The sequence below is a fragment of the Miniopterus schreibersii genome (assembly GCF_964146895.1).
Source record: "Miniopterus schreibersii genome assembly, chromosome: 10".
NCBI classification, from domain to species: Eukaryota; Metazoa; Chordata; class Mammalia; order Chiroptera; family Miniopteridae; genus Miniopterus; species Miniopterus schreibersii.
The window spans coordinates 63,843,338-63,863,211 of record NC_138110.1 but is presented as its reverse complement, the minus strand read 5'-3'; the positions used below and the strand labels follow the sequence as shown (position 1 = coordinate 63,863,211).

The 19,874-nt window shown below is 50.8% G+C and overlaps 1 protein-coding gene across 2 annotated transcripts; it reads left to right on the top strand.

Annotated features, from left to right (window-relative positions):
- The first annotated feature begins 7,075 nt into the window (after positions 1–7,075).
- Positions 7,076–19,160, top strand: PDYN (prodynorphin). 2 transcript variants are annotated; one of them, XM_081148875.1, is made up of 5 exons: positions 7,076–7,221; positions 8,455–8,512; positions 15,553–15,700; positions 16,992–17,999; positions 18,670–19,159. In XM_081148875.1, the coding sequence occupies exons 3-4, from the start codon at positions 15,572–15,574 to the stop codon at positions 17,634–17,636; spliced, it is 774 nt and encodes a 257-aa protein (XP_081005001.1). In that variant the 5' UTR covers positions 7,076–7,221; positions 8,455–8,512; positions 15,553–15,571; the 3' UTR covers positions 17,637–17,999; positions 18,670–19,159. The 2 variants fall into 2 exon arrangements, with proteins under 2 accessions (XP_081005001.1, XP_081005000.1); XM_081148874.1 differs by lacking the exon at positions 7,076–7,221 and adding an exon at positions 8,187–8,352 and having other exon boundaries at positions 16,992–19,160.
- The last annotated feature ends 714 nt before the right edge of the window (positions 19,161–19,874 follow it).

Sequence of the window (19,874 nt, the reverse complement as noted above, 5' to 3'; positions counted from 1 at the left end):
ATGCAGGCAGCTCTGAGTCAGAACTGGCTAAAAAAGCAGAGAGGTAGGGCATGAGATCAACAGTCTGGAGCTGGGTGAGTGTTACAACTGGCAGGGTGATTCATTTTAACCAGTATTTCATGTGATCATATTTGTCCATTTATTCATTCTATAAATATTTATTGAGTGCCTACCACTGCCTGGCACTGTTATAGGATCTCCAGATACAGTCAAGTATAAGAGAGACAATGTCTCTTGCCTCCTGGAACTTACATTCCAGTGAGAGAAACAAACAATAAACAAATATACAAATGAATGTGTCGTATAATTCTAGGCAAGAGGATAGATAATGATAGGGAATGTCCTTTTAGATAAGATAATCATGGGAGTCCTCTTTGAGGAGGTGACCTTTGAGCGCAGGTGCCAATTAGTTGAAAAAATTAAGACACGTAAATATTGGGGAAGGGCTGTGTTCCAGGCAGAGGGAACAACAGGAACAAAAGTCTTCAGGTGTCAACAAGACGGTATGTCCGAGGAACAGCAAAGAGACCAGTGTGAGTGGAGCAGACTTATCAAAAGGACATGAGAAAAGGTTGGATAAATATACAGAGATCAGACCATGTGCCTTGGGGAGGGCAAAGCAAAATGCTCAGAATAGAAGAAGCACAGAATTACAGTTACTGGTGCACCTGCCTACTCTTCCTGAGCCCTCCCCCCCACACCTTTATTAATTTCCTACTTCCCTACATTAAACTCTTTTGCTTTTAAAAGCCTAGGTGGTTTCTTTCTTCTATACTGAACCATGACTGATCACTATGATGTACTCTTACGCATCCTTCAAAACCCACCATAGTCTCCAGCTCCAGGTGACTTCCCTTATCAGCCAGGCTGGCGTGGGCATCTCTCCTTTGTGATTCCACAGTTGCCCTTATCTCAGACTTTTCCACATGGTGCTGAAATTAACTGTTTACTTTTATCATCCCACCAGACTGTGATTCCAGAGGGCAGGGCCAGGGTCTTCAAAGCCATGCATCTGAGCGTTTAGCGGAGAACCTGACCAATGGCGGGTACTCTGGGAACATTTTGTGGAATGAATGCAGAAAAGGTAGCAACTTGTCAGTTCAATAGGATTTAGGAGAAATTGTAAGATTCATGGACTGAGAAAAAAGCAATTTAATCTCCCCCTTTGGCAAAAAGAAACTTCTTATTAAGAGCTATTATTAGGAGCGATGTACCTCAGGGAGCCCCTGGGATGATGAGGGGCTGCTCTCAGATCAAGCATCTCATTTCAGATCAAATATTTGGGATCCCTCCATGGATCTGCCCCCCTCCTGATGCCCTCAGGCTGATCCTGAGGAATTTAAGCAGCATAAGTGAAAAGAGCCCTGGGTTTTGAGGCAGACCCTCTGGATCTAGCTTATTGGCTGTGTGACCTCAGGCAAGTGACGGCATTGCTCTGAGCTCAGTGTCCTCATCTGCGGACTGGAGTTAATAATATCTCCATCATAAGGTTGTTGTGAGGGACAAATGAGGTGGTTTAGGAGAAGTACCTAGCACCCCTCAGGGACGCAACACATGCTAGCTCTGATGAGATTTCAGTAATTCGAGGTTGAAGTTTTTCTCTTCTTCATCTGGGCAAAATTACAGCCCACCACTGGCCTCTTTTATGCCTGGTGGCAGAGGTCAAGAATGTGAAACCTGTAGTTCAGGACCCAGAACGCAGTAGGTGCTGGGTGAACAGGTGTCCCTTTTTGCCAAGTGCTCTTTGGATCTTGTCCAGGACTTGTTCCCGGATGGCTGGGAGTGCGGGAGGAGCGTCATGGGCAGACATGACATAGCAGAAAGGGCTCGGTCTTCCCAGTGAGACAGATCTTGATGCAAGTCTTGGCTCCACCACTTACTTGGGAAGTCATCTCATTTCTCTGGGCTTCAGTTTCTTCATCTTCAAAGTGGCTCTACAATGCCTCCCTCCCAGGGCCACTGATTGCTTACTGCAGATTGGCATCCCTGTTCCTGGCACTGTGGCTGGCACAGGGTCGCCTCTCAGTGATTAGTAAGACATATGCATCTCCTGCTCCGGGCAGCAGTCTCCTCTGTGAGGAAGTGGTCCACAGCCTGGGCTTTGGAGGCAGGTCAACTTGGGCTCTACCCCATTTATGAGCTGTGTGACCTTAGCCGAGTCACTGCCTCTCTGAGCTCAGTTTCTTCCTCTGACAGAGGAAGACAACCTCCCTCAGGGCTTTGCTTGAGAACAAATGAGGTAACACTTGGAGACGACTCAGCAGCGCTGGCGTCAAGTTGATGGGTGATGACTATTATCCGGAGTAATGAAGTTCGGTTGCCAGCTGAGGCAAAATAGCAGCGAGGGGAAGTTGTGCCCACTGGGGACGGGAAGTGCTCTCCCAGGCCAGTTCATCAGCTGGCTGGCTGTTGGCTTCTGTCTGCACCTCTTGGCTGGGAGGAGAATGCAGCTGCTTTTGCTACCAGAGAGCTCTCTGCAGCTAGGAAAACTGGTGCCTTCCTCCCAAGGTCTTGCCTGCCCTCCTCCATTTTAACCAGTTTTAAGTGTGTAAGTCAGTGGCATTAAGGACATTCACACTGTTGTGCAACCAGCTCGGCTGTTTCCAGGACTTCTTCATCATCCCAAACAGAAACTCTGTACCATCTAAGCAGCAACTCTCCCCCATCCCCAGCTCCTGGTAACCTCTATTTACTTTCTATGAACTTGCCAGTTCTAGGTAGCTCAGAGGAGTGGAATCACACAGCATTTGTCCTTTTACGTCCGGCTCTTTTCACTTAGCATAATCATTCAAGGTTTGCCCATGTTGTACATGTATCAGAACTTCATTCCTTTTTATGGCTGAAGCAGATTCGTTGGTATATATTCTATAGTTTGTTTCCGTTTATCTATTGACAGGCACTGGTTTGCTTTCACCTTTCGGTTGTTGTGAATGGTGCTGCTGTGAACACTGATGCACGAATCTGTTTGAGTCCCTATTTTCAGTTCTTTGGGTATATCCCTAGGCATGAAACCACTGAGTTGTATGGTAATTCTATTTTAACATTTTGAGGAACCACCACATTTTTCCCCCCACAGTGGTTGCACCATTTTATATTCCTACTACAATGCATGAGGATTCCTATTTCCCCATGTCCTTGACTTTGGTTCTTTGAGGTGCATTGGGAGACCCTTCCCTCTGCCTGGAAGGCCCCTTCCTTCCCTTTGCTTGGGGAAAGCCTGCTTGTGCATCAGCTCCTACTTAGCTCTCACTTTCTCTAGGAAGCCTTCCCTGGCTCCCCTCCCCCGTGCCCGCCAGGCTGGGTTGGGAGCCCCTCTTCTGTGTCCCTGCAGTATTCAGGCCTCCTCCTAGCCCAGCACTTGTTATACTGCTGGGCGTTGTCTGTTCATACAACTAGCCCCCAACCTGGACCATGAACACAAGGAGGGCTCATGGTCCTCACTGTGTGTGGCACGGTTCATTCCCAGGGCCAAGCACAGAATGGCATATTGTGACATTTCAATATGAAAGCATGACGGGGCGAAAGAGAGAGACTGAGCACCACTACACCTTAAGTACAGCTTCTGACTCCCTATTTCTGTTCCCGTGGCAGCCACACACTGACATGGCTCCGGCAACCAGGAGCCGGCGCGGGTCCTCCGAGATTCGCTGGGCGCGTTGCAGCAGAAAGAACGATGCAGCGTGAAGAGCTGATGGGAGAGTGGGGACTGAACTCCGCTGAAATCCTCCCCAGTGATCATGTCACCTGCTGCTACCTTCCCGGTGTAACAAGTGAACAGAGAAAATACACAGAGCTTCGTGGGCGAGGCAGAACCAGGGCGGAGAGAAGCTGGGAAGCAATACAACCCGCGGCTGGGCACAAGCCTGGTTTCAAGCTGTTCTCTGCCATTTCCTAGCACATGACTTGATGCCAGTGACTTCCCTTCTCCCAGCCTCCGTTCCTTATCTGTAAAGTGGGGGTAGGAATCATATCTAATTTCAGGGTTGTTGGGAAAATCAAGTTTATAAATGGATTACAACAGGGCCTTTAAGAAATGCTGGCTTTATGGGTTTTTTTACTTTTTCTATTCCTACCAACAGAATGTTTTGAGGGCTGGTTGTTTCAACGACGGCCTTCTCTTTAGTCTGGTGAGTGGGAGACCTGCGTGCACCGCAGACATGCGGGGCAGGGAGCACGCTGGAGCTCTGGAGTTGGCCCTGACCCCTGCCTGAAGCGTATGATCCTCCTATGTTCAGGTGACTCAGGAGCTCCGAGAGGCCAGGTGTCCACGAGTTGCCACATAGTGAGTAAGCAGGAGCGTCAGGATTCGAGCCGAGCGAGCCTGTGCTGACCCCATGGTTTCCCTGACGCTGCTGGCCATGGGCTGCGATGTGACCCAACGTCACCGAGCCCGGGAGAGGGGTGAGCTTTATGACAGGCTGCCCTGGGACGAGGGAGTCAGCTGTTCCTGGCCTTGTCCTGTGGTGTGTGTGTAAAGAACATTGTAGAAGGAAAGGAAAAGCACATGAATGAACCATTTACTGTGAGGCAGACATCAGACTCTGGGGGTGAAGGATGTTCCGCATTAGTCGCTTAAAGCAGGATTATCCGCAGCTACCATCGCTGTCTTTACTTCTCTTTATGATGAACAGTGGCGAGGAGAGGCCCCTGCTCCTCTATTCTGGTGCCTGCTGACTTCCAGGAATGGGAGCCATTTGGCCCATCTCTTGGAGTCTTTGTTTGTTTGAAGGTGATTACTAAGAGCTTACAGAGGCAGAGCTGGGGCGGGGAGAATAATGGATAGAGGGCAACTGCCATGCGGATTTGGACTTGGGCAGGGGACACGCTCACCCCAGGGCGCTCATATTCCCGGGGTCTCAGTAAGCAGACTCCACCCAAGTCCTCGGGTTGCCGGGTGGGAAGCCAGCCTGCGGTGCTAACCTGTGGCCATGGCCGTCGGGGCTGGGGCTGGGGCTTCCCCAGAGGGCACCCGGAAACCTCTTGTATCTGCCTGCCAGACCCAAGGTGCTGCCTGGGACTATGGAGGGGAGGGAGGCAGGGTCCCGCGGAGTCCTCCCTGGGGAGGGCGCGGGAGACCGCATCTCAGGGCTGGGGGGTGCAGGGCTGAGCCTTGGGGCTCACGGGACTGGGTTCAACTCCTCCGCCCTCCCTGTGTGCTGGGACCTCCCTGACCTTCAGCTGCCTTATCGTTCTGAGGATGCGTTGTGATACCCATGCCACACGCTCGCCTGTTGCGAGGACCCAGTGAAATACGCAAAATGTCTCAAACGTAGTAGGTGCTCAGCAGGCGGCCCCTTCCCTCGTCCTCCCTGGAATGAAGCGGTGCGGGAAGAGCAAGAGGCCCTGGGGAACCGGACACATCAGAGCGATGACGTGACTCCCCCGGGCCAGGTGGCGGTGGAGCCTCAGAAAGTGCCGCTGCGCACATCCTCCTGTGGCACCCCCGCGAGAGCCCGATGCATTGGATACTGTTATCCCCATTTCACAGATGAGCAAACGGAGGCTGAAGCTGGGAACTTCTCTAAGGTCTCTCCACTGGTGAGTGGCAGAGCTGGGAATCAAAGTGCATCTTAAACATTACCAGGCGCAGCCCTCTCCCACTCTGTGCAGGTGGAGAGACTGTCCCAGGGAAGGAAGCGCCCCGCCCCCACCTTGGTGGGCAGGTTCAAGGCTGCGTGCCCAAGGGGGGGCGAGGGAGTGGGCACGGACTCTGGGTCAGATAAACCTGGGTTTGGATCCTAGCTTGAGGGCTTACTTTCTGCATTTCTTTGGGCAAGTTTCTCAGCTCTCAAGCCTCATCTTCAAGGTGGGGATAATATTCACTACCTGGCCGGGTTGGAGGATTATACCCGTCAGCTTTGACTAACAGCTTGGTGCAGATAAGCGCCCACAAAATGGGCAGCCCCTGGCAGACTCCTGAAACAGTCATGCCTCCCACCATAAAGTGCCTGTCTGCTGCTGACTGAGGAGAGATCCCGTGTTCTCTTCCAAACACGGAGACCCCCTGCGATCTGGAAGGGCCTCGCAGCCATGGAGCGTGCAGCCTTCAAGCTGCTGCTGGCTCAGGCCGAGGGTGCACGTGAGGTGGGTGTGCCCCGCCCCCCGGCCGTGTGCATGCAGAGACACATCACAGCCCATGTATTTTGAGGGGGATTTCATGATACTCGCTTTGTGTGGCTGCCAGAGAGAAGTCAACTGCAGCTCCTGGCTGCTGGGGAAGGGCTGTACTCCTGCCAGGGCTGCTTGTGCCTGGCACCGGCCCAGGCTTCTTCCAGCATCAGCTGTGGGTTGCAGACAAATGTATGCACAAAAACATTCCAGCACACACGTGCACCAGGCACACAGAGTTGCCACAGCACAGCACCGGGTGATGCGCGCCCCGCTGGCTCGCTCAGCTGCTCCCCTCCTCGTGGCTCCCGTATTCCCGGACTCTGCCTGCCTCTGTCTCAGTGTCTGCTTGGCTCTCCATGTGGCTCAAGTCTGACTGTCTTCTTTCTCGGTTTCCTTCTCTCTCTTCCTTGGACTCAGTTTCTCCCTGTCTCTCTGACACCCTGGACACTTTTTGTCTCTCTGTTTCTGATTCTCTCTGAATCTTTCTGTTTTGCTCTCTGTTTGTCTGACTCTGTCTCCATCTGTCTCTATATCCGACTCCCCCCCCATCTCCATCTGTCTCTAGATCTCTATGTGTCTGTCCCTCTCTGACTCTCGTTTGCTGTCTCTGTCTTTCTCTAACTCTTTTTGTCTCTGTCCTCCCTTACCTCTCTCTCTTTTTTTCTTCTGTGAAACTCTCCTGCAAATGCATCAGACTGAAGTGGCCGGATTTCAAGTGACAAACAGCACTACACCCAGAATCCGCCCCCTCCCAGCGCGGCTGCTTCCACCTCCACATCCCCCGTCACGAAGCCTATTGTGTCGGGCCCAGGGAGTTCAAGTTGAAGGACCCTGGGGTCTGCGCCTCTGACTGCTCAGAGCTACCTCCCCATTGGCTCTGAGCAGCTTGTGCTCAGCAAGGGCTGAGCGACAGGGGAAGGCTCTCATCCATAAAAGGGGGTGAGGCACCAGAACTGCCATTCGAAGGGGCTTTGGTGGCTCTCACAGTCGGCTCTTTGGCATCTCCTTTCAAGCCGGAGTCAGGGTGGCCCTTGAGTCTTGGACCGGCCACCTGCTACCACCCTCCGACCTGCTCAGGCAGAAGCTACCCAGCGACAAAGAAGATCACAGGTAATATCCAGAGGGGCACTGGAATCTCTCTTGGTTTTGTTTTGCCTGGTCCTCTGGACCTGGAGATGGTGGGAGCTTGGGCTGGGGGATTTTGGGTTTGGGTCTAATTATCTGGAAGACATAGTTACAGTTAGAAGGCTAGTTTACAAAAGACAGAGCAGTGGGAGACAGACTGCTCTTTGGAATTTCCTTCTTCCCACAGTCCTGGCTTAAAACAGGTGGGTTGTCCTCTCCCAAGAGAACCACTGCTCCGTTTTAGCTCCAGGGTCTTCTTGGTCCTACAATCCACCTCATAGCATTTCCCTTGAGAGAATGGGACAGAATGGGACTGCGCCCTGGGTGGAAGAAGTGAGAGTTTTAGCTAATCGGAGTGATTTTTAAAGGTCAGTGATTCTCACTGGACTTAGAGAACAAGGGCTTGGGGACGTTAATGAGCTTCGGGGCTCTGGCATTTACCGTGAACCATGTACATCAGTGCACAGCCAAGTTCAGCCTCTTCATTCTTTTTGGATCGCGTTTAATTGCTGACAGAGTACTGGCTTGAGTGGCTCCCTTTGACGTAATTCCACACAGAAATGAAGTTTGGGGCTGTCTTGTTGGGAAGGAACGGGAAAGAGAGTGACACCTGGCCTGGAGAACCAGCCTTAGCGGGTTTTACTTGTCAATTTTACTTGAAAGGACTTGTTGCTTTCATGTAAATTGCAGCCGCAGGAGCCTAGTCAGGCAGGAAAGAAGCTCTCAAGTGAAAGCCATTTGCTCGCTGGTAAAGATATCCGCACTCGAGAGTGTTATAGAATCTCAAAGTTTGACTCTAGCGAAAAAGCTGCTGAGTTTCAGGGGGGCAAAAAAAACCTGCCCACAACTCTGAAGCTGAATAGTAAATTCTGAGACCTGCTACTTTTTCCTGGGTATCTTTTATGTAGAATCTTTACAAACACTCCTTAATTAAGCCTCCAAGCTTCTAAGGGGGAAACAAGCTCTTTCTAGTTATTGGATCTGATTTCAATTCCCCTCCCACAGATCGAAGTCTTCATTACCGTCTTTCTTACAAGGGTTGGTAAAACAGACGAGGCTTGTCTTTCTAATTTGACAGGCATTCCAGCCAAGATCCAGCGCGGAACGTTTCTGAATGTGAATCCTTTTATCTTCCTCTTCTCCCCACTGCTCCTCCTCTTACCATCGAACCTGCCACCCCAACCCCACCTCTTCTTGCCTTTTGTTCTATTTTTGCAGGTCATTTATCTCCAGGCGTTGAGATCTGTGTGGGGAGCTGTTGCAGCAGCCCAAGCGGGTAAGTTACATTGCCTGGGGGAGGTTTGCGTTTGCTGGAGGGATCTGGAGCCCACTGCTTTGCCCCAGGTGAGCTAGAGTTGTGATGGGTGGCAGGTAAATCCTGTGATCCACTGGCAGCTGGGAGAGGGATGTCACAGTGGTTCCTGAGGAACCCAGCACATTTTAGAGGAGCAGGCAAAGAGACCAGCCCTGGGGCTGTTTGAGAAATTTGCATTTCCCTTAAAACACATGGAAAGAAATTAGGGTCTCGAGGTAACTCCATGAAGCATCTAAATGCCTATCTCACAACACCTGAGACAGTGCTGGGTTCAGATCCCACCAATTTGCTGTGTGATTTGGGGACAGTAGCTGTCTCTTTCTGAGTGTTAATTTCTTCACCCGTATCTGCTGGGGTTATTGTGAGACTCCTACAGGATACTGTATATGCCTCAAATGCTAGTACAGCTGCTCAGGTTTCCACTGTTCCAAGTGGCAGAGTTGGACCCTTTCCCTCCCCTCAATCTGTTGTAGTCCTTGATCGTCTCACTCTATTATGTTGTGTGCAATATCTGGAAAATAGGATCGAACGTCTATTTTTTCCTGTTTGTGGGGAAGGCACGGCTCTCCCCTCCCCACCCCATTCTCTCCACACAACAGAAGACTTTATTTCTTCATTTGATCGATCCTCCCTGACTCCCCGGCCCACTGCCAACCTCCTCGGGTCATTCTCACACAATTGTTGTATTTATTAGATGTCTTCCATCAATCTGAGCAGGATCAATAGTTGGTGGTTTGATTTTAACACGTGTCTGAGGAAGTGTGTCCAGCTAACTGATTTCTCTCATCATTTTCGCTCATCTCAGCCCATAAATGTTGGTTAATCTCACTGGGTTTGACAAAGGTCTAAAACAATTTCACTAAGACAGAGCTGGCCATTGTGGTGGGTAGTAAACCTTACTGGAGACACCCAGGTTAGCCCAGGATCAGGCCTTGGAGAGGGAGAGGTGTCTCTGGGTCCTTTGAAGTTGGACCTCCTTAGTTCCTCCCACTCTGGGCCCAGATGATGCTCCTGGCAGGAGGAGGGTAAATGGTCCAGGCCCGTAAGACACATCCCTTGGCTTGGCGGCTTCCCTCTGAGGCCATCCAGCCCTCCTGCTGGTCAGAGTGGTCGGCTGCAGGCATATTCACCAGGGGGCATTTTGCCCACCATTCCTTGGCTCCTTGACCTGTTCCTGGACAGTTCAATTTAACCTGACAAAGGTTTGTGGAGCAGTTATTATGTGGTTGGGTCTTTGGTCCACTGGCAGGATGAGAGAACTGGTATTTGTGATTCACATAGTAGGTCAACCTGCTAATCAAAGTCCACTTCCCTTCCTTCCTTCTCTCTCTCATGTTCCTTCCCTCTTCTTCCCCCCTTTGCTCCCCCTCTTCTTTTCTTATACCTTCCTCCTCTCATTCCCATTAATTCGCTCTCCATCTCTGTCATCTTTATTTCCTTTCCCCACATTGTTTATCATCTCACTGTTTGATTTTCTTTATATATATATTATTGTTCACAGTATTACAGGTGTCCCCCATTCCCCCCTTTGCCCCCCTCCTCAGGCCTTCCCCACACTATTGTCTGTGTTCATGGGCTATGCATATATGCATATAAGTTCTTTGGTTAATCTCTTCCTTTTCCCCACCCCCTCCCCTCTGAGATCTGTCAGTCTGTTCCATCTCACTCTCTGATTTTCTATGTGTCATTTCTCCCCGTGCATGCGAGTCGCATCTCTGCTGCTCCTTCTGATCTCTCTCCCCCGCTCTGTGTGTCTCTTCACTGCCATCTCTCTCTGGCCCACCCTCTTTCTTCCTTTCTCTCCATTTCTTAATTGCCTCAAGTAGCAAAGGGTGGGTGTTCCATGTGAATCCTGCTTTTGAAATACATTCTTTTAAAAGTGTAGTTAACAATCCCACCTTGACCATCAATGGCAGGGCTGTCTGTCTTTCACTCTGGTTTCTGGACAATAAGTGGCCTGAGAGAGTTGGGGGACCCTTGGCGTGGACCCTCAGCCTATGTTCTGTTTTTATTCTTGTGGGACTAAATGGCAGCTTCACTTTCCTTTCAGACCCCAGACCCCCGTCTCCCTAAATTGATCATCTATTCTTTGTTAATGATGCTAAAGGCCTAACAAAAGCACTGTGCTCTGGTTTTTTGGATGTCCCTTTGCCAGCCCACTAGAGACCCACAATACAGAACTTTATATATTTTCCAGTGAAGTAAAACTCCTGAAACGGTCTCGCCTTCATGAAAGGATAGCTTGGTGGGGGAATTTGATGGACATTAATGTGTACCTGCACCTGGGATGGTTTGTGGAGTGGAGTCGCAGGCTGTAAGGCAGATTCTGCTCTGTCCTTGCCTGTTGGCCTTGGCCCAGTCATGGTGCTTTTCTGAGTCTCTGCTTCCCCACCTAGAAAATGGGGCTCATAGCGCCCAGGTTACTAGGTTCTCCTGAGGCTTAAAATGCAATAACTGAAATAAAAGGGATAGCAGTGAGCTTGGCCCCATAGCTGTGCCTTAAACAGTGGATGCTATAGACTCAGAGAACTTGAGCTCTGCCATGCCTGTGCTCGGGACTGTGGTGACGCTTTGGCACTCGGTTCTCACTCTTCCTACCTGGAACCTGAACCTGTAATTATAGCCCCTGCCCTGTGGGCTCCATGAGAAGCCCAGCCAGCACAGAGAAGCCACGCAGTGCCTGTCGGCTATTGTGACGTGTGTTGTTGAGGGTCACTGAAAGGACGCCATCTCCTCCCTTCGAGTCACGCCTGGTGTGGGAGGCCCCAGCTGTGTCTCCATTTCCCTCCTGACTCATGATGTGACCTTAAACAAGTGATTTCATTTCTACCTTTTCCCATTTCCTCTTCTATCAAATAGGGATAATCATATGCGATAAAGTGCTTGGAGAGATAATTGCGACGTTAAATCAAGCCATTATTATTCCATGCTGGCTTTTTAAACAAAAACGCTTGCAGTTCCTCCAAGCCCTCTGAATACAATACAGAAATATCATCAAGAGGAGATAATAGGTCAAGCAGTTTTTTCCCTTTCAAGGAACTCTGGGGCCCTGAGTGTGAAAAGGGCCTTCCCTGGCTGGTGTGGCTCAGTTGGTTGGAGGGCCAGCCTGTGCACCGGAGGGTCCTGGTTCTGATGCTGTCAGGAACACGGGTTGTGTTCCATCCCGTCGCGGCGCCTAGCAGCTGATCAGTGTTTCTCTCTCACAGGGATGTTTCTGTCTCTCAAAAACATCAATTAAGCCCTGGCTGGGGTTGCTCAGTGGTTAGAGGGTCAGCCTGCTCACTGAAGGGTCTCAGGTTCGATTCCCAGTCAAGGTCACGTACCTGGGTTGCAGGCTAAAAAAACAAACAAACAAACAAAAAAGGGAAAATATCCTTGGGTGAGGATCAACAAGGACCACAAATCAATTTTTAAAAAGTCACTGTTTCTAAAAAAACAAAACAAAAAAAGGGTCTTCTATGTGCTGGCCATATAAATGGTGCTGTCTTAGTAGGTCCTTATGGACACATGGCAGGAAGGTGAGACCCCATTTACAGATAAGAATACTGAGGCTTGGAGAGAAGTGATTCACCTCTGATTTTTCCAGGAAAATCAGCTTTAAAACTATTCGAATAACTAAAATTATAAAATGGTTATAAAATGAATCAAGGCAGGGGTCAGCAAACTTTTCCTGTAAAGGGCCAGAAAGTAAGTATTTTTGGCATCCTGGGTCTTACAGTTCCATTACGCAGCTATGCTTTTGAGCATGAAGTCAGCCGTGGACAAAACAGCAAGAAACAGAACGGGACATAGAAATGAGAGGACGAGAAGGAGATTTATTGTAAGGAATTGCATCATGTGATTGAGTAGGCTGGTGAGTCCAAAATTTCCTTTCTCAATGGAGAAGTCACCCTCCTCCACCAGCCCACACTGCCCTCACTGGGCTGTCGCAAAGCGCCGGGAGGCAGTGCTAAGGAAATCCTTCTGAAACTGGGAAGTGTGGAGCCTTTTCTCTGGGAGGCTGTTAGGAGGCCCCCTGGCCTGCCAGGTCCACGCGAGAGGCTCCTTCTTCGCCTTGGGCCGCACGAGCCCTCCAGTGGGGTCTGTGTGCCCATTGCCACCCCTCGAGCACACCGAGGGGTTTGATTTCTGCCTCATACCCATGAATGGCCAAGTCCCTTTTCTCCTCAGCTCATCCCAAATCAGGTGACAGGCAGGCAGGGCTACCTCTGACATATGGATTTCGAGCAAATCCCCAGAGCAGAGGAGAAAATACTCCCCTGGGACCCATCTGACATTGCTCAGTAATTTACTTATTCCACAAAAGGAAGGAAACGGGATTTCTTAGGAAAATCTCAGGGCCGATACATGTCTATTAGAGTCACCTTTTAACCCAGAGACATCTGGTCAGAAAGCCCAACTCTCCCATTTCCAAGCCGAGTGAACTTCTCTTCCAGCCTCAGTCTTATCCTCTGAATATTTATGACACTCACCTGTGGATTGTTGGAGGATTAGAATAATGTGTGTAAAGTGGTAGCACACAGCCTGGCACCTAGTAGGCTCTTGAGAAGTGGTGGCTGTTTTTGGATTGGTGCGACTCTGAATAAGGAGTACTCAGCCCTGCCTGGCACACAGTGAGTCTTCCACATACGGCAGTAAATTCATTCAATAACTTTTTTGTTTGTTTTTTCCCGTGTTCCAGGCCCTATATTATCACTCCTTTTTGCCCTCCTTTTTCCTCATGACCTGTAGACCAAGTAATATTGGAATAGAGCCTTCATTCTTTACTCTTTAAATCACCTACTATGTGTTAGACACTTTACACGATCGCTTATTTAATTCCTGCACCAACCCTTTGAAGCATTATGATTAGCCACCTTTTATAGTAGAGAAAAGTGAAGCACGGCAGAAGGAGCTAATTTTCCCAAACTGGCGGTGAGTGGTAAGGCCCGGGTCAGACAGAGCTCTCACCCTGTCCGGGTGCTGTGCATTTGCTGGGGTACCTTAGACAGATGGCATAATCTCTCTGTGCCTCCATTTCCTCATCTGCAGAATGGGAAGAATATTAGTCCCAGCCTTACGGGGCTGTTATAAAGACCCCTTACATTAAGATGCTATGGGACCCAGTGTGCCCTGGTCAATGTCAGCCCTTCTCAGGAGGAAAGCCCTTGAGCCCCCGCTACAGGGCAGGCTTCCTCTCAAGGGCAACGGAGAGCCAGGATGCAAGGCAGGGCGGCAGTCAGGCGTTTCAGAATCGTCCCGTGGCTGCTGTGGGGAGGGTGTCTTGGAGGCATCGGGAGGCCGCTCTGGAGCCAAGAGGAGGCTGAGATGGACCCCGAGAGGGAGAAGCAGGAGGCTGGGGAGGCGTGGATTTAAGGGGCTGGGACAGTACACCCTGGTTGCCAAGGTGAGCTCTGGAGCCAGACGGCCTGGGTACAGATCCCAGCGTGGCCACCTGCTAGCTTTAGAACCTTAACTCAGTTTCCTCATCTGCGAAGCAGCCTGATAGCGGCGCTCACAGCATGCGGCGGCTGTGGGCGCATAAATGAGTTCATCCGGAGAATTGCTCGGAACATCTTAAGGGCTTAACAACCATTAGACCAGCTAGAATTATTATTATTAAGTATAAAGTGAACGGATGAAAGGAAAGGATGCTGACACTATTTTTGCCTGGGGACGACAAGATCTCAAATCAGGCCGCCTGCTGCAGCAGCCACCCTGTGCGGGGAGCCTCCGGCCAGGAGCGAGAGGGTGGTGGAGGCTTCCCTCCCCTGCTGGTTAATTCACTGCTAATCTTGTAACAGGCCAGCCCAGCCATCGCTGGTATCAGAGAAAACATGAGCTGCCTGCTTTGTATCCGCACGCAGGAGGCACAGCTCGCTCACCTGGAACCCAAATCCGCTCAGCCCCTGATAGAGTGAGAAACTCGAGGGCAGGAGAGAGACATGGGATGAACTTCTGTTCTCTTGTCTGAGCCTCCCGGCTTAGGGGAGCAGACCTTGCCCAGCCAAAGACAGGCCGACGGACGTGAGTTCTGCAACCTCGGGGGATTTACCACGCCTCTCTGAGCACCAGTTTTGTCATTTATAAAGTGGGGATAATGGTGCCCATCTCTCAGAGTTAGTGGGTGGATTGAGAACAGTATACAAGTCAAAGATCTGCGCATGGGGCCCTCTGGGTCTCATGGAGGGTCAGCTGTTAATGAGTCAGTGTTCTAGAAGTTGTGATCATTAAGGGCACACGCGTGGAGAGACAAGCAGGACGGCTTTGCGTCCCAGCTTCCACTCACTGGAGGAATGGGCAAGTCATCAAACTGGAAGTGCGCATTTCACCGGGGAGGAATAAATGAGACAATGGATTTAAGGGCTTAGCTCAAGCCTGAAGCACAGCAGGGGCTTCATACATGGTGGCTGGGACCACTGTCAGGCTGGCTTTGATGGGGGAACCGACTGGGGGTTCTGAGGAGGGAGACCTGCTCTGGGCTGCAGTGTGGGGCTCTGGGGTCATGCTGTGGAATCTTATAAATCCCTAAGCACATGAGCAAACAGGGCGGCTTGCAGGATTGGGGCACTTGGAGGAGGGAGGGCAGCCATTCCTGACAGCGGCATTAGAGGAGCCAGGCCACAGGGACCAGGCTGGGAGGGGCATGGAGCCCTGCCCTGGTCGGGTGTCTTGGGGGAACTCCCCACTTCGAGTTTGGAGAACTATCTTGTGCCCCCATTCGAATGGCTTTTGGTCTTGATATTTGGATTATATGGAGTCAACTATGAAAGGGACAACTTTTAATAGACTGCTGTGCAGATTAAAAGTGAACTGTGTAGGGAAGCTCCTAGCACACAGCAGAGGCACTCAGTGCATGTTAGTTCCTTTCCTTGACCCTTGGCCTTGGGCACCCACTGTGCCTCTCTGGGCCTCCGTTTTGTCATCTGCAGCAGGAGCTGATGAGGTGACTGCAGGCTCAGTACACACCCCACAGGATAGGCGATCACAGATCTCATTGTCTTCTCCCTCTCCCCTCCCAGCAGGAAGAACCAAGACAGGATGGCGTGGCAGGGGCTGGTGCTGGCTGCTTGCTTCCTCGTGCTCCCCTCTGCCTCAGCGGACTGCCTGTCCCGCTGCTCCTTGTGTGCTGCAAAGACCCAGGATGGGCCCAAACCCGTCAACCCCCTGGTAGGTTCCAGGCAAGGCTCCTGGATGCCCAGGCTCTGGGGGCAGTGGAAGGGACCATCTATAGGACAGCGGAGTGCCTGTCCTATAGACCTGTCCCCTGGTGCAGGGCGTGTCCTGCTCTGTGGTCAGCTTGGGAGCCAGGGACTGCTATTTTCTAGCTCCCATTCCCTTTCCAGACGTCAGCAGCATGGGCTGACTCAGGCCTGAGACAGAGGCTCAGGTTTCCAGGGAGCCTGATGCCTGGCAACAAGGAGTGTCATTCATGAGGTGTGCTGACCTCAGGAGTCGGCATCCTTCAAGTAACTTTTCAGGGCTTCTTACCGCCAGGCTGATGGGCACCTGCAAATCTAGTCACTCCCAAGGAAGGAGCTCTTTCTACTGCCCCTAAATACCAGGATCTGGGTCTTAGCATCTTTTGGCCCAGCCTTATGGGCTTTGCTTTGAATCAAGCTTCCCCACGTTCCTCTCCTGTGACCGCAGTGTGGAGTAGAGGTTCCAAGGGTGTGGTGGACAGAACGCAGGCTTGGTTCTGCTACTTTCTAGTTCCATGACCTTGGAACCTTCTCTCTGAGCCTTAGTTTCCTCATCTGCAAAATGAGGGTGATTCCATGAAATGATGGTGCAAAGTATTAAATTTACAATTCTACCCACTTTTCATTGAGACGAGCACAGCTAGCCAGGTGCTGCTCATACACGATCCCAGCAGAGACCAGTGGTTAAGCATGAAGACTCCTGACATTAGACTGCTTGGGTCTAAGTTCCAGAGTTGTCCAGTATTGTCGCCATCATTGTCATCATGATCTCATGATGTTTGAGTCCTCCCAACACTCCTATGAAGTACATACCATTGTCCCCCAGATTTGATGAACACTTACGTGTCCCCTCATGGGTTCCCCCATTCTGGACTGCTTCTGTCCTGCCCTGTAATGTGTCTGCAGCATCCTACACACCTAGGAAAGGTTGGGAGGAGCAACTACTCTCTGGAGTCAGACGTGGAGGAGACGGGTGAGCTCAGTAGAGCACTGGGAAGACCTTACTTCCGATTTTGGCATTGCCACCTGCAGCCATGTGCCCTGGGAAAGCTGTTTCGTTTGCCCACGTCTGTTTCCTCATCTTCCACGTGGGCACAAAGTCACCTCCCTTTATGCACCACTGGAAGCATTAAAGTGGGCAGGGCTTAGTGATCACAGCTTATTTTGATTTTTTGCACTGGACAGAGGACTCTGGGGTGGGCAGTACATGTGCTTTGACAGTTTAATGGGGGTGACAATACTACTGTGGTCTTTTGCAGATTTGTTCCCTGGAATGCCAGGCTGCCCTGCTGCCCACTGAGGAGTGGGAGAGGTGCCAGGGCCTTCTGTCTTTTTTCACTCCCTTCCCGCTCGGGCTCAACGGTGTGGGAGACTCGGAGAGCAAGGCAGCTTTGGAAGAGGCCTTCGCTGAGCTGACCAAGCCCGGGGCGCCCTTCCTGAAAGAGCTGGAGAGAAGCAGACTCGTCCTCAGCGCCCCCGCGGAGGGGAATGCGCTGAGCAGGAGCCTGGCAGAGAAGCTCGGGGGCCTCTCTGGCAGGTTGGAGGAGGCATCAGAGTCGGAGCTGCTGGGGGACACCCAGCTGAATGATGGCGCCATGGAAGCTGGAGTCCTGGGTTCTGACGAGGACCCCAAGGAGCAGGTCAAACGCTATGGGGGCTTCTTGCGCAAATATCCCAAGAGGAGCTCAGAGGTGGCGGGGGCAGGGGACAGGGATGGGGATGGGGACAGGGTGGGTCATGAGGACCTGTACAAACGCTACGGGGGCTTCTTGCGGCGCATCCGTCCCAAGCTTAAGTGGGACAACCAGAAGCGCTATGGCGGGTTTCTCCGGCGCCAGTTCAAGGTGGTAACTCGGTCTGAGGAGGACCCCAGTGCCTACTCCAGGGAGCTTTTGGATGCTTAAACCCCTCCCGTCGTGGCGGTGCGTCAGGAGCCTCCCCCAGGGCCAGTGCGCTCATTTTTCCTCCTTATGTTTCCTGTCCCCACGCTCGGCTCAGCGTTGCCTGCAGAGCACCCAAACCCAGCCGCCTGCCTTCTGCCTGGACGGCAGTGTCTGGGTCAGTGAGGGGAGGAGGGAGGGTCCCCTCTTCAGTACACGTGTGCTTGGCTCAGACCCCAGGCCTCCAAAACCACTGCTTTTCATATCAACCCGTCCACCCCGTTCATGTGACTCCCCGGTTCCAGAAACCCAGGCTGACGCCCTCCTCTCTCTAGATCTATTGTTTCCAGGCCTTGCTGATTACATGCCCCTCTCAGAAGAAAAATGGCCTCCCCCCCATGCAGATATACTCATTTATCATAAAACACAGATGAGGCGGAAATGTAAAACGAGAAATAAACAGATAGATGCCCTAATATTTCATTCCCAAACCTCAAAGGACCTCCTGTGCACCCCGCTTTGAAGACCATGCTTTAGGCAAAATACTCAGACACTGCTTTTTATTGGAGCAGGAGTTTCTGCACTAGAGGGTTCAGCCTTCCAGCCGGTTAAAGGCTCAGTCGGTGTGCTCAGCTCTCGTTTAGAAACACACATCTTGAAGAACTGAGTTCCTGGCCTTCAGTCCATGCGGGTACCGGACAGCGCCCAACTTCTCACGGGGGAAGGGAGCGACAACCCCTTCCCTAAATGGTTGCGGAGAGCAGTCCTCCCTGTGAATACTGAAATGATCAAGGAGGGAGCCAGGCAAACCAATTTGTTCTGTGCAACAGATTCAGAATGTGGACCAGTTCCCTCAGCCCTCGTTAAACTAATTAAACTGATGGGTAGCACACTCCTACCCCAGGATGAACTGAAGCTGAGTCGAGTTGATGAGGTTAAACACAGGCTTGTTCTTGAGCAGCTGAATCTGGCGCCAAGAGTCCAAGCCATCTGGCCAAACATATGCAAGGGGCATTGAGCGAGGGAATCCAGGAGCTACAGCGCGAAAGCGAGAAAGGCCCCCCTCGCCCCCCATAATGATTCTCTCCTCTTAGTGTCAAAATAAAACCAGAAAGAAGAATGAAATGATTAAGTGCTTGATGCCAAATGAGTTCCCTTGATTCAAATATCCCAGAATCAGAGGCAGAGATCTCCTGATGCCTTGATTTCAACCAAAGTTCCCCCTCTCTCTGTCTCTGTCTCTCCTGCTCACCTGTCCCCAGGCACTGTGGTTTGGTTTGTGGGTGCAGGAGGCTGGACTGGATAGGAGAGGAACTGGACATGAGTTTGGTTAATTTACATAAGAGTCTATTGAGCACACCTCTTCATGCATAACTCCCAGCTCTCTCATGATGTTCTGAAATGTATTGATTGTTTTAGGGTTATTTTGTGTGCTTTTTAAAAATCCCACTTATGCAATTTATGTGGAATTTGCTTAATCTTTAGTAGGCCTGTGTTATTCCCCACTCCCTCAGTACAGTAAATAAATAAAATTGCTGATGACTTGGGGTTCTGTGTATATGTATGCCTCAGTCCCCAGAGAGTGAAAACACCATTTGCAGAGAAGAGTGCTGGGAAATGAAAAATGCACAGGCACACATGTGTGAGCACGCACACACACATTTTAATGTTAGAAAACTAAATGTAAGATAATAGAAAGAGCACAAATTTTAGAGCACCATAATCCTAAATTTGAGGTTTGTGTGACCCTGTGTAAGTCAGTTGGCCTCTCTAAGGCTTAGTTCAGTAAAATAAAGACTAATAAAGACTGAGGGTGCCAACTTTGCAAGGTGGCTGAAAGGTTTAGAAGCAATCATATGCAAAGCTCCTGGAACATAGTAGGTACTCAGTAAGTGAGAGCCTCCTTCCCTACATTGTCTTACAGGACAGTGGCAAAGCTAAAGCACGCAGCAACACAGTGGGGAGAGGGGTGGGAGGTGCTGCAGAGGGAGCCCGAAGCCTACAGAACTCCCAGGGGCTGTCACCTATGCTAGATGACCAGGGCAAGAGAGAAAAATGTTCCTGGACAACGGTGAAGAACACCCTGGAGAATGGGTGGCAGGATGTCCTTTAGTGAAATGACATTCTTCATTAAATGGTATAGATAAGATGTTTTTAAATAGGGCTGGTGTGAAAGAGACACAGTGGCCATAGATTTCGTGAGTTCCATTTGGACACTAGCTTACTGGGTGATTTCATGGAAAACACACGGTCAGGGAGGTC